This window comes from Anthonomus grandis, chromosome 3, assembly GCF_022605725.1.
Source record: "Anthonomus grandis grandis chromosome 3, icAntGran1.3, whole genome shotgun sequence".
NCBI classification, from domain to species: Eukaryota; Metazoa; Arthropoda; class Insecta; order Coleoptera; family Curculionidae; genus Anthonomus; species Anthonomus grandis.
Genome location: NC_065548.1, coordinates 47,167,943 through 47,183,039, shown reverse-complemented (window position 1 = coordinate 47,183,039; position 15,097 = coordinate 47,167,943). Strand labels below are relative to the sequence as shown.

The 15,097-nt window shown below is 32.7% G+C and overlaps 1 protein-coding gene across 1 annotated transcript in view; it reads left to right on the top strand.

Moving 5' to 3' along the window:
* Positions 1 to 3,864, top strand: part of LOC126733815 (peroxisomal membrane protein 11C) — a 36,327-nt gene extending 32,463 nt beyond the window's left edge. The window contains exon 5 of the mRNA XM_050437229.1: positions 3,568 to 3,864. Within this exon, the coding sequence (XP_050293186.1) occupies positions 3,568 to 3,775 (208 nt within the window). The 3' untranslated portion in view covers positions 3,776 to 3,864. The remainder of the gene's footprint in view (positions 1 to 3,567) is intronic.
* Positions 3,865 to 15,097: the final 11,233 nt, after the last annotated feature.

Genomic DNA, 15,097 nt, shown 5'->3' with positions numbered 1-15,097 from the left:
GGCTAGTAACGTTTGCTTCGATCTAATTTGGCCTTGATTAAAAGTATTCCAAGAATTCACCATTTCAGCCCACAAATTTTCGATGGGGTTTAAGTCGGGGCTTCTGGATGGCCATGGAATTAAATTAAATTCCGGATGTTCCTCAAACCATGTTCTCGCCATACGGGAGGTATGAATTGGACAATTATCGTCCATAAAGGATATTGGTCCAGCCGGATATAATATTCTGTATGAAGGCAGAAAAGAATTTTCCAAAATGTCCACGTAGTCCGCGGAATTCATTTGGGGTGGCGTGGTTACCAGCATTCCGGGTCCATTTTGGGTCATCCAACCCGATAATGACAATGTTATTCTCCCGCTTTTTTCAGTTTCTTGGACATAATGGGAATCATATCTGGTACTTGTAGGTCTCCACACTAATTGATGGGACCTTATGTCCGAAGAAAACGTTTTTTCGGTAAATACCACATTTGACCAGTCTCGGTCAATATTTTCTTGAGCAAACCTAAGCCTTCGCTCTGCGTTGTCGACCGTTAATTTGGCCTTTTTGGCTGGCCGTCTACATTTTATTCCAGCTGAACGAAGAGTATTCCTAATTGTTTGCATACTAACATCCAAGTTCATGGTTTCTTTGACCACCCGGCTATTTGTGAAAGGGTTATTTCTTACTTGGGTAACAATAGCTTCTCTCATATTTTCGGTCAATACAGGTTTCCTTCCAGGATGTTGTCTGGTTTCTACATGCCCTTCTGCTTCTTGACGTTGGGTCCAGCGTCTAACTTGTTTGGCCTGTTTAAAAGCAAATGCAGTAATTAGTATTAATTAATTAAATAGATATCTATTATACTATTAGGTTAGTGACCACAGTTTAGCAAAGGGGTGGCCTATATGTATATATGATAAAAAATAGCAGTAAATATTTTATTATTAAGAATAAGTTAATAAAGTAGGTACTAAAAAAGCAATAACAGCGTCTCTTAACAATAATATAATTTTATATTATTTATTGGTGTTTTTTTAAAACATTCAGAGCGTTACGTCAAAATATATTTGTATGACAACTTTTTTTAATATATGGTGAAAAGCAAATAAAGCGAAAATATTGACAAAGTTTTCAAAGTGAAAATATTTCAGATTAAAATGTTTGCTATGACTTTTATAAAACCTTCATATTTAAAAATAACAACCGGCGCGAAGAGACAAAATTATTTTAAATTATAATAAAAGCAGGCGATAGAATTCTTCTCTTCTTTTTCGTAAATTACCTATGTCAAAGCTTACTTATGTCAATGCTCAGTCTAATATCGTAAAATGCATATACATATGTATCATATTACTAAATCGAATAAATATAATTAACGAGGTAAAGCTTAAATTTGGCATAAAAAAAAACCATTCACAGGTATAATAATAAATACAGATATAAAAATATACTAGATGGATACAAATAATGCGGTAAATAGGTAGTGGATTGGCTCACGGTGCGTTTTGGACTAAATATTATTTTAATAAACATTTTTTAATAGGGCCACTTCCCTTAACCCTCAACTGGTGCAGTAGTGAGTCAGATATTAAATTTAAAATTCAAAATATCGCTAATCTATACTACATTCGACTACCGTTTTTGAGAAACCTTTAAACCCAATACTTGTTTTAGGGTATGGTACTGCATTAAATTTATTTATTATCTAAAAAAAAACTATACCTTCGTTTTTTAAATATTTAGAAAAAACTTGAATGTTTTCAAGATATCGCGTTGCAACACTTTAAAAAACTCAAGGGTTGCTTGGATTTAAAAAATACTACCTCAAAAAAAATAATCAATCATATCTAAAATGATTTTACTTTAAAAATAAAACAAAAACATTTTTTATTTTGATAGACCCAATAACATGTATATTTTTCTTTGTTAAAAAAATATAGGTAAGTTTTATAACTTTTTTACATATCTATCGATAAATTAAACTTAAGATATGTAATTTTCAGCTATTTTTCTAAATAAAAAATTTAATGAAAAAATTATAAATTACCCTCGAAATCACTCCTATTTGAATAGATTCCCAGGACGATGAGATAATAATTTTCGTTTTTGATCTATTAAATTTATTAGCTTATTTCGGGATATCAAAAAAAGTTGGTTCCGTATAAAAACAAACCTTTTTTTTTAAATGAAAGTTAAAGAGAATTTTTGAAGATTTTTGACAAATTTCATAGTTTAGTTTAAATAGATTTTACCTAACAAAAAATTTAAACAAAATGCATACAAAAAAAACTTACTGAAAGATCCGTAGCCATTGCTATTTCTCGTAAGGTGGCACCCATCTCATGCATAACAATAATTCTCGTATGAATTTCCATGATACTCTCCCTCTGTCCAGGCAATCTTGGCATTATGAAAAAATATTACATAAAACACCTTAAAAAATAAAAAAAAATTAAACACGTAAATAGACTCGAGGCACTTATAAACACAAAAGACAGTACAATTCTATTTACCATCAAATTTATTTATAATTACCACCTTATACATTTTACCTGCATCCCCGTGCCGCCAATTAATATGGAGAAACCCTCCTTAAAAATAGATCTTAAAATTTACAATGGTACCTTATACACAATGTTATAATGGGATCGATCGCATAAGCTGCCCCCGCATCAGCCCCCGTTACTTATTTTCGAAAAATGCCGCTATACTTTCTTCATTCATACAGTGTAGCCAAATTGTGCTTAAATTACGTATAAATGGGTAAAGAGCCACGGAGCGAGGGACATTTTCAATTTTGTTTACTGTACGTTTCTTTGATGCGCGTCAAAAAACCGAGACCACTCTGGCTCACGAGATTCGTGCTCTCGAATCTCGAAGTCAGTCGCGAGAGCAACGCATGCGGCGAGATGCTACGATACCGCCGTCCACATTTGCTCATGTATGTCTATGCGTAGCTGCTCACTGTATGCGTGTCCAAGTCTGTACGCACCGTCACGTTGATGTCAACACATGATTTTTTTATGAATTTGAATTAATAATTTAACAAGCATTCCAAATATTAGAAGAAATAATGGAGCCGTTTGAAAAAAAAAGTTGGGGTGGTTTTTAGGGGATGAATTTTTCGGGGGTGGTAATTTTGGGTGGTGGTCCTATAACTATTAAAAATACATTTTCTTAAAAAATGTTATATTTAAAAATAAAAAAAGTACAGGCTGTAACATTGATCGTGGGATACCCTGTATATCAACACACTTCTTATTAGTAGTTAGTTGTTTAGGTTCTTTTTTATTTTTTAATAATATAGTGTGATTGGAGTCACATAGAGGAGTTTTCGCTACGCCGATATTTATTGCATTTTGTCTATTATATTAAAATAGGCAGAATTAAGGCCGTCTATATCGGTTCTTTTATTGACAGCCATAGACAAATATATATCTTATATTCAATAATTATACTTCTGCAAAGAATGGATTTTTATTGTACTATTAAGTTGCATATTTTGGTATATATATTTTTTTTGGTAAAAACACTCTAATCTACTTCCCTATAAACATTTATTTTAATTAATTTATTTTTTGAAGATTATCCGCGGAAAAGCTTCAGACTTTAAAGACGTTCCACCTATGGACCTTAAGTCGAGCGTGTCTGGACTTCATGCACGCCGTGAACACTCTACCTCCCGGATTCCTTTGGTCCTCGAAATTTAAGCCCTGGTTTGTAAGTTTAATTGGGACAAGTTCTTCCCTTTTGGGGTTGTATTTAATTATATATAAAAGATGGCTTAAGTGATATTTATTTTTGTTGCTTGGTTTTAAGTTGTTGAAATATATGATAAGATTAAATGAAGAAATAGAAATTTATTTGAATTGCACCTATCATTCACTTGAAAAAGTAGATTTTCCTCTAAAATAGAAACCCTTAAACTCTTAATATGTTATCTGCAAAGTAACTTATTAATAAATTTAGTTAGGACTATTTAAATTTTTGTGACAAATATTAACTCAGATCTACTCCTTGTTGTAGTTAGTTGGTTAATGTAAATAATAAGTTTTCTCATTCTTATTTAACCAAAAAAATTGGTGTTGCGTTTCATAATTAAGGGGCCCAGAAGTAAAAGGGTTCATGTGCACTTTTTTAAATAAATCGTCTAACTGCAGAATATCATACCTAAAGGTTATCCTAACTTGGAGGTAAAATGATTCAAGCTCATGCAACGTCCCCTGGCTCCATCTCTCGGAATCTTTGAAAGCATATCAAAATATCCACTAGTACGGTATCTGGTAAAATGATTCAAGTGCACTTGAACCATTTTACTTCTAAAGTTTCGACAGCTATTATTGTTTGACGGTTGAATGTTATTGTCGAAGTTTTACTTAGTTTGAGTTAGAAATACATTTATTTTGCAGTGTTGTTAGTGTTATATCAACAAGCGAGTGAGTACCCACTGGGAAAGCGATGGTAAGTACATTAATTTTGTATAAAATAATGAAACTTAAGAGATCTTTATGAATAACAAAATGTTAGGTTAGATTATTTTAAAAATATTTCACTTTTACGCCTGCATAAGAAACAAGGGTAGTTTTTTAACGCGTTTCATAAACCATGTTTGAATTATGAAATTTTTCCTTATTCCTTTCCCGGCTCTAAAAATATAAACATTTTTATTGTTCGACTGGAACTGTTGTATCTACTGCAAAAATGGAAATTATAGTCAAGATAGTATAGAGTTAGGGCGCTTGGGTCACAATACAAAGTAATTACATTAACGGGATGGAGTCTCAGCACAGTCTAAAACTTTTTTTTACTTGAATTTATTGCAAAATTATAGTTTTTAAGCTACAATATTAGATACTTGTTTTAAAAAAAATAGGGTATTCTAATCGATGTTTTCGCGTTTAATTTTTGTTTTTTTTTTACAGAAACTGATCCGTTTCAGACTGCTGAAGATTCGGACTATGTTCCTGAGAAAAATGAAGAAGTAGAAGTTGAACATGAAAATGAATATGTATGTACATGTAACGCCAGCAAAAACTAGACAAAGGAAACGACGTCAAAAAGGGTGGAAAGATAACACTGCTAAAAGGTTGCGCACCGAAGGAAAAGAGTATATTTGAAGAAAAAATAAGGTACGGAATGCAAGAGAACTAAAAGAATATCCTCACGTTTGTAGATATAAGTGCAACAAAAATATTAGTGAGGCCCAAAGGAAAGACCCGTTTAAGAAGTTTTATGAACTTTCTTCCTATGACCTGCAAACTGCATTTTTATCTTCTTGCATTAAAAAAATTCCACCTAAAAGGCGTACAGCCGCAGCTGTTACAAAAAATAAAAACTCAGCTCCGTTATATTTTTAGTAGGGAAACGAGTTTGTAAACAATTTTTTTTACGCACTTTTGGCATTTCTGTGCGACGATTTCAGATTGTTTGCAAAAAAACTACAGATCTTAACATGATTGAATCTGGCAAGCGTGGCAAAAAGGAGCCTCCAAATAAAATAAAAAAATCATGCAAGAATCTTGTTAGTTCTCACATAAACATGTTTCCAAAGTATAGTAGCCATTATTCTAGAACAGACAATCTAAACACAAAGTATATCTCAGGAGAACTGAGTGTCAATAAGATGTATAAATTATATCGGGAGTTTTGTAGTGACAAACAAGAATTACCAGTAAAATTGTCCTATTATAGGTTTATTTTCAATACAGAATTTCATTTACGGTTCCACAAACCCTATAGTGACACCTGCAGTCGTTGTGATAATTTACAAAATAAAAAAAACACGTAAATCCTCTGACTTAAATTTAATAAATTTGAGACTTGTGACTTAGAGTTTAGTTCATTACTATATAATTCAATAGTTGTTGGTTTCAACAAGATAGTGCTCCTGCACATAATTTCAAGGCAGGTTCAGTGAAAATGGATTGGAACCTCCAGTGCAGTGCCTTGGCCAGCACGATCCCCAGACTTAACGCCTCTGGACTTCTTTCTTTGGGGGTTTCCTAAAAACCAAATATAAAGGGTGTCCCAATAAGAGCGCACATTTTCTTCTTTCGTGACAGACTCTTATTCGTTTTGAGAAATTTTCAATTACATTTTCACATAATTGCGGACCAATTTCGCTAATAATACGTCTAATTTCGTTTTTCAACTGTGGAATTGTTGTTGGGTTATTAGCGTATACGAGGGATTTTAAAAAAACCCAAAGAAAAAAGTCACAAGGCGTTAAATCGCATGATCTTGCGGGCCAGTTCTGGTCTCCATTTCGTGAAATGACACGACCGGGAAACTTTCTTTGCAACAATTGAATTGCTTCACGTGTAGTGTGACATGCCGCACCATCCTGTTGGTACCACATATCGCCCGTATCCATACCATCCAATTGAGGCCATAAAAACTCAGTGAGCATATTACGATAGCGTTCGCTGTTCACGGTAACTGCATTTTCAGCCTCGTCCTCTAAGAAGTACGGTCCAATTACTCCACCTGTCCAAAGTCCGCACCAAACAGTGACTCTTAATGGATGCATTTTCTTCTCATGAATGACTCTAGGATTTTCTTCGCCCCAAATTCGGCAATTTTGTTTATTAAAAAGCCATTAAGGTGAAAGTGTGCCTCATCATGAGTAAGCAAATTTTTTTTCCAAAAATCGACATCCATTTGTTGTTTTTGCAATACCCAAGACGAAAATGTACGGCGCGTCGCATGGTCTACTGGCTTTAATTCTTGGGTCAATTGAATCTTATAGGCATGTAAATGAAAATCTGAAAAAATATAATTCTGAGCGAGCAGTTTCGGTTTCAGGAGAACAAAGGAACATTGGATACTATTTTTTAATTTTTCGAGTCTTTATATCTAGGACTCAACAATGGGGAGCTTGCTGCAGCGGTATTTTTTGATCTGACCAAGGCATTTGACTGTGTTGATCATGGAGTGCTGCTGTGGAAGCTTGAGCGGTACGGATTTAGAGGGCTATCTCTTCAGTGGTTTGGTTCATATTTAAGAGATAGGCGACAGACTGTAACTGTAAATGGTGTATTGTCAAAGGAGCAATTTGTCGCACATGGTGTTTCACAGGGATCAGTGTTGGGTCCGATTTTGTTTTTACTGTACATAAATGACATGGCAAGTCATTTGGAAATAGGCATAGACAATAAATTAAAATTTGAAAGCCATATTAGACTACTAAGTAATAAACTACCATCAAATTGTTATGCTCTTAAGGTGGTGTCCCTGGAGGTTGAGTTTAGTGTTGCCAAAAATACTTATTTTGCATTAATTTAATCAATTCTAAGGTATGTATTATGTTTCTGGGGTGCATTGTGACCAACTTTTCAAAAGTGTCTTTGTGTTGCAAAAAAGGGCTAGATACATTTGCATAATTGGAGCGAGGGATTTATGCAAAGAACTTTTAATTTCACACAATCTTAACTCTGCCTTCTTTATTCATTTTGGAATCGGTTTGTCTTGTTCATAAAAAATATAGAAACCTCAGCAATGTAACAGAAAGACATGAATATAGCAGTAGAAAGGTCAATAATGTAACTTTACCTATACCCAGCAGTACATCAATAAAAAAAAACTTATTTTCGGTGGTAAAAAGTTGTTTAATCATCTTCCTGCAGAAATCAAAGAGATTCATATTAAAAAGCTCTTTCGAAAAAATGTAAAAGGATTTAGCTTATTGCAAAAGGCTACTGTGAAATAGGAGACTTTTTAGCAGAGAGATTTTAAATATATTGTGTCCTTTTTTAACATGCTTTAATGTTAAAGTTATAATATTTTTTATCGATGTATATCGACTGTTAAAACCAATACCTTTTTTATGCAAAAACCAGAATTAAAGATATATGTAAATTTAAGTTTAAATTGTAATTTGTATATTTGTATTATATTTTATTGTAGTCTTACTTTATTATGTTTTGTTCATTTTTTGTTTTTTTTTTAGCTTTGTCAACAAGATTTATTATGACAATAAAGCTTATATTGATTGATTGATTGACCACATGTGGGATGCACTCGGAAAAACTGTTATGCTATAAAGTGCTACACAGAAGAATGGAATGGCATTTCTGAAAAGTATGTTCAGAATTTCATTATAAGTATGCAAAGATTTTGCAGGGCAGTTAGGCGAGCAAGAGGCGGTAATAATGAGTATTAATTTATTTTATTTTATTAGATTTTATTTTTTTATTTATTTATAGTAGAAAGAATCGTTTCTTTTATTTTAAATTTAAATATTTTTAACTTTTTTTTTGATATATTTGATTCATAAAGCCACCAAAAAAAATAATACTAAAAATAGACGAAATAAAACTACCTACATTTTATTTGGAAGCAATTTTTATTAACAAATATTTATTAAATTCTATTAAAATACTTCTTAGTCGAATAGGATCATTTAATACTGCATTGTATAGTATATAATTTTTGGCAATAAATGAGTATTTATTATTTTAATGCTATGCTATAACGGAAACGTCTTAAAATCTTTACAGCTATGATGTAGTAATTAACCATATCATATAATTAACCATAAAATGGATATTTCATCAGTAACTTAAGTTTATGGAATAAAAAATATCTTTAACTCCATAGAGTATATAGTTTTTTAGTAGCTACAAGTCCTATCCTTAGACCGTTGATTGAAAAGGGAATCAACGCCTATAGGGAATATCGCCTCTTCAATCAACGCTTAGACTATGTTTTAAAATATTCAGTTAAAACATCGCACTGTATGTCATTTTATACTGGTAATATTTCTAAATATTTGAATCATCTTATCTAGCATTTTTATAGGAATAAGTCATTTAAAGTTTAAAATCCATTTAAAAACTAAAATTGTTTAGAATTTTAACAGTAATAAATGACCATGAGGCAATTTAAAATTAATACACTGTTAAAAATGTTGTTAAAATAATTAACATTAATTAAAAACAGTACATCCTCTTATAATCCACATAGATGGGCAACATGTACAGGGTAGCTTGTAATGCTTAAAAGGGTCTAATAAAAAAATATTATTTTATTCTAAAAATCCCTCTAGCCGCCCCTGTAATGATCGTATTATCATTAACGCGCATGTCAAATTTATTAAAAATCAGACAACTTGTTTAAAAACTATAAGCAAAAAGTTGTTCTTGAGAAGCATATTTAACGACCTGTATCTTGACTGTATCATCAACCTTTGAACAAAGGCAAGTTCTCTAGAATTCCTGGGATGGAAATATTCAAAAATTGATAATTTTAAAATACTACATCTCTTCATATTTTGTACTATTTACCACTGAACTCCTTCACGACTTTAAGACGCGTCAAAAATTTTTAATCCAGTTTTTATACGCGTAAAAGTTTTCAAGCGATTGTTACAAGCGTCAAACATTTTTAAACCGATTTTTACACGCGTCAAAACTTTTCAAACCAATTTTTACATGCGTACAATTTTTTTAAACCGATTTTTATTCGCGTAAACTTTTTCAAGCGTCAATATTTTTGAATATAATTTTTAGGCGTAAAAATTTTCAAGCAATTTTTATAAGCGTGAAAATTTCTTAAACCGGTTTTTACCCGCGTCAAAACTTTTTAAACCGATTTTTACACGCGTCACTATTTTTCTACTAAATTGGGAATGATCAAGTGCAAAACGATGAAGTGTTAAAAAGAAATCACATAATAAAGATCGAACCGAAAAGCAGATGAAGATTTTTTTTTAGAGGACTTAAGTCTTATTTTAGTCTTACTTTAAATATAAATTAATATGGATAACCAGGAACAATTTTTGCAAAAAAAAGTTACGACACAACATAATGTCAAAATATAATTAATTTATAATATTTAATTAACTTAAACAAATTTTATATCATGACCCGGCAATGAAGACGAGACTATAATAGTTTTAAAAATTAAATTATTGTAGTTATAATAACAATTTTGAAATATTATAAAAATTAAAACCCCCCTAACGTAAAATTGATACTTTTGTATTGTGTAACTTTTCTTGTAAGTTTTTTTAACAAACTAATTAATTTTGTATTATATTTTTTGACATATAACAGGAATAATTTATTAAATATTGAGTATAATCCTTACCACGTATATTGAGTATAAGCTTCTCAATTTCGGGACACGATAGTCTGCTTCTTCCGCGTTGCGGTAACCTTATGAATTAATATGTTTTACAAGACATTTAAAATGTAAATTTTATCACTCGGTCTTTTTTTTTAAAACGGCCTACTTTTTCAACATGACATTTTTAGTTACATGACCGCAACCCCTGTTTTCAGTATAAAAGTAATAAATACCTACCTTACATTTCCTAGTTCATATCTACTAAATATTAATATACTTAAAAAAGAAAGAGACACAATAAAAATAATTGCTGAAGTCAATGGTTAAAATGATAAATATTCTGAGAAACGAAATCCAACAATGTTCTGGAATCTTTTGCGAATCAAGGACTGGATAAAGTTACATAATAACAAGATGCTCAGCTCTATCGGAGACATTAAATTAATTATGTATCGCACGCCCTTTACCTATTTCATACAATCGCAACATAACAACATCAAGCATAATGACATAGGGATGTTATACTAAGCTGTACTGCGTAAAAGCATTTATGGCGTCGCCTAGGCACAGCTTAAATAATTACAGTCTTCCTTATGCTGTGGCCTAGGGTTAAGTTAGAAAAATTTTACTGGATTTATTGGTGCTGAATGTGCAGTGCGAGCAATGGATACTTGCAGAAAGCAGGTTTTAATAGGCTCAATACAACGCACTTGAATTTCCAGACCTCAAGCAGAAACGCATGGGCATTCCTAAGAAATCTAGGGAGTGGTATAGGAAGAATATGGAAATCTAGGGTGGATTACGTATACAAGGATGAAAAGGAACTATTTCGCCAAACGCAGTAGCATCTCATATAGTAGTAACGTCCAGAGTACCAAAGGACAAAGATCACATAGTAAAAGTTAAACGAGACCTCCGACACCTTAAAACCTCAGCAAAAGAGACGGAATACTCCTGATTTTTCACAGTAAGCTAAATATCGACCGCAATTCAAGATCTCAAGCCCGGAAAGGCTCCTGGATTCAATAACATCAGTCCTGAATTTCTAATAGACTCGAAATTTGCGATCAAATGGTTGCACGAATATTTCGCCCACATACTACGGACAGGAAATCAACCCAAGGAATTTAAAAGATCTAAAATCATAGTTATTCTCAAACCAGGCAAACCGGTGAACTCACCCAAAAGCTATAGACCCACTGCTATCCACGAGCTACAAGCTGTATATAACCGAATAAGCAACAATAGAACAGGCTAGTCCCAGACCGAAACAAAGCTGTTTTGACCAAGTGCTCTCGCTCACCACACACATCAAACCCTGGAACCCTGCCCAAAGAAAACAAAAAACGGCATCCGATTTCATCGACCTGTCATGTCGGTAGCTTACGACACGGTGTATGCGTTTCGTTTCACGACTTGCTTTGTTAATTTTGAAAATACGAATTTTTAATTATTACAGGTACCATAAAACCCCATTACTTTGAACGGTCATATAACGTTGAACAAAAAGCCATAAAAACATATTATCTCTAACATCACGCCTAGACAATTTATAATATCGACAAACACTGTTCGATACGTTAGACCAATCCTACACTAATACATTCCTTCAGCGCATTGGACGCTTCGATTTATATTGTTCATCCTACAAACATTAAACGGTTTGTCTAAAAATGCCGGTAAATTTGTAGTGCGAAAACTTTAACTTGCATCTGACCACACAGTTGTTGTAAAGACTTTTTTTTGTATTTGTTGGGAGCTCTAGGGTCTTATAAAACCGTAAGTATATGGGTAAACTTGAATTTTGGGGTATAATTATTTTAAAGTTACATTTTATAACCTAACCTCTAAATTTCAAAAACTACCCATAACTTTGAACGGCTGTTCAAAGTTATGGGTGCATTTTTAAAACAGGGAAGTAATATTAATATAGGACTTTTTTTTCTTTTAGACTACATTAATGTCGGCGGAAAATCTAAAACGTAAATACTGGCGCTATAATAATGTCGAAGATAAAGAAAATCTTGAAAAGGTGCTGAATATGATAAAAAATAAAAGAATTAGCCTTTGTCAGGCGAGTAAACAATACGGTTTTCCAAAAGGCACATTGTTCAATAAGTTAAACAACCGCCACACTGGAAAAATTGGAAAACCATTTGTCCTTCCGGTAGAACTGGAAAATGCTATTGTGCGACACGTCCTACTTGTAAGTGAACGGGGTTTTCCATTTGATTATACAGATTTGTCTCACTTGGTACAGCAACTAATCCTTAAGCACGGAATAGATGCTCCTCAATTGCCTGAAAATAAGTTGCCCAGTAAGAAGTGGTGTCTCAGATTTATTAGAAGACACAAAAATGATCTCACTTTAAAAATTTGTCAAAATTTGAAAAAATCTAAGGCAAGCATAACACCTGAGAAAATGACGCAATACTTTTCCAATTTAAAAGAAATAGTTTTTGAAAACGGTGAGCCTTTACCTCCAAACAGGTTATTTAATTATGATGAGACAAATTTGTCAGATGACCCGGGGACGAAAAAAGCTATTTTTCCAAGAGGCATAAAATACCCCAAACGCATCAGAGATTCATCGAAAAGTAGCATTTCCGTAATGTTCTGTGGATCTGCGGATGGACGTATACTCCCACCGTACGTAGTATATAAGGCTGAAAATCTGTGGCAAACCTGGACTGAAGGAGGACCAAAAAAATACCCGATATAATCGCAGTAAGAGCGGTTGGTTTGACGCAGTTATTTTTGCCGATTGGTTCCTAAATTCATTTATACCTTTTCGAAAAAACATTGAAGGGCGAGTCGTACTCATAGAAGATAATCTCTCAAGTCATTTCTCTGAAGAGGTAATGCGAGCAGTTCAAGAAAACAATATTTCATTTTGTTGTCTTCCCAAAAATTCTACCCACATCACTCAGCCGCTAGATGTTGCCTTTAAAGCGAAAATGGAGATCCATATTAGATACATGGAAACAGTCGCTAAAAAAAAAGTCGCAAGTGTTACCAAAAGAAATATTTCCTCGATTATTGAAATCGTTATGTGATGCTGTTGCACCAGATTGAAAGTCCAATAACTTGGTATCCGGATTCAAGAAATGCGGGATTTATCCATGGAACCATTAAGTGGAACCATGGAAGTATTAGGTCGGTTTCCGAAAGAGCCCAATGAAAATAATGATCTTAGTAGTTCTCAGGTGGTTTCGGATGTCGTTTTAAATATGTTAATGAACATGAGATACGGAGAAAGAAATACCAATGCCCCTTCCAGAAAAAGGTCTAAAATAGACGTAGCTCCTGGAAAAAGTATCGCCTTTGAAGATCTCACCCCACAGAATAACATCCCATCAACCAGCAAAGGAGCTGCCAGAAAAACTTTGGAAAACAAAAAGCAAGCTTTAAAAAATTATAACCGATCGTCAGTCTCGTCAGAAGAAAGCGATAGCAGCGATTCTAACAATATTGTATATATGGATTCGTCGGAAGAAGAAGATCTTCTTACCATTGTCCAAAAGGAACAAGAAACCTTGTGCTTAAGCAGCTCTGAAGAAAGTGCTTCTTTAGCTTCTGTTTCCCCGAGTCCCCTGGGCAGACATCAAAGGTTTGCGCTCCATTAGAGAGTTCAACCTACAGCCCTTCTTTTCAAACAGTTTCTGATTTTCCTGCCTACAATTTTGTATTGGCCGAATTTATATACAACGAAGGAACAAAAAAGGAGGCAAAAAAAGTTCTCAAAAATCATTTTCAAGGATGAAAGCGGCTTTAAAGTGAGTTGTCTTCGACGATATGGGCAAAAACCCTCAACTTTTATTTTCCCCCAAGTGGAAGACATATCTTCTATTGATTGTAGCTAAATAAAATGCACATTAAGAAATCCTACATAGTTTAGGGAGCATTTTACTTTCAATGAAGATTTAGGAAATATTTAATAGGTATTACTATTTTTATTACCTTTTTGGATATAATTCTATTACTACTATAATTTTTCTTTCAGGTCCTATCATACAGGTCCTTTCACTTCTGATCTCAACCTGCCCTCTGCCGAAAAAGGAAATTTGTTTCCTTTTAATTAGTATCTAACCTAGGTAATACCTATTTATGTTATTTTTTTAGGTAATATATAAATAATTATGATTTAGTTGGCGTGAGTGGTATTTACGGGTATTTGTTATTTTTTGTTAACAAAAAAAATTAATGTTATGTTTATGTTTAATTAATACCTAATCTTTTGTATCTTTAGGTAATATCTAACCTATGTACCTTTTATTTGTTCATTTGCGTTTTGTTAAACAATTCGTTTATTTGTTTATTTCAATAAATATCTATTAATAATTTTATGAGTGTTTAATTTCATTGCAAGTTTTTTTATGTAGATACGCAAAATATTAACACATAGTATATGCTTTTTTTTGTTCAATGAAACAATTACGGCGCAATAAATTGAACATTAAAGTGATTTTAAAGCTTCATTCAAAGTTATGTCTCTGTACCCATAACATTGAACACCCTATTTTTTTTTAAAAAAAAGGGTGTTACTTGCCTAAATGTAAACATTTTGTTCTATATATTTAAAGGTATTGTTGGTCCCCCCAATATGCTTACAATACTATTTCTCTATTGTATATTGTTAAGAATCTGCAAAAGACGAAAGCCGAAAAGTGTTCAATGTTATGGGGTTTTACGGTACGGTTAATGTTTAAAGTCGTTTTTTTCGGAAACTTCTAATTCTGCGATGACTCAGAAAACCTTCTTAAAAGATATTTCGATGCTCTAATTGGCATCGAAATTTATAAAAAGATTAAAACACAAAAGTTCTAAGTCAATTTCCTAGGGTGAATGACAGCTTAAGCCTTTTGTTATTGACGACTAGCGTTAAATTAATAGGGTGAATACAAAGAAACGAAGGTAAATCAGTGGCGAAAATCAGTACATTAAAAAAAAATAAGAAAAAACAATTTTTTTTAACACCCTGTATCTTAATTTTGAATTTTCGAAAAAATTGTATATAGGTTTGTTGCATCGCCCACCGAAATCCTG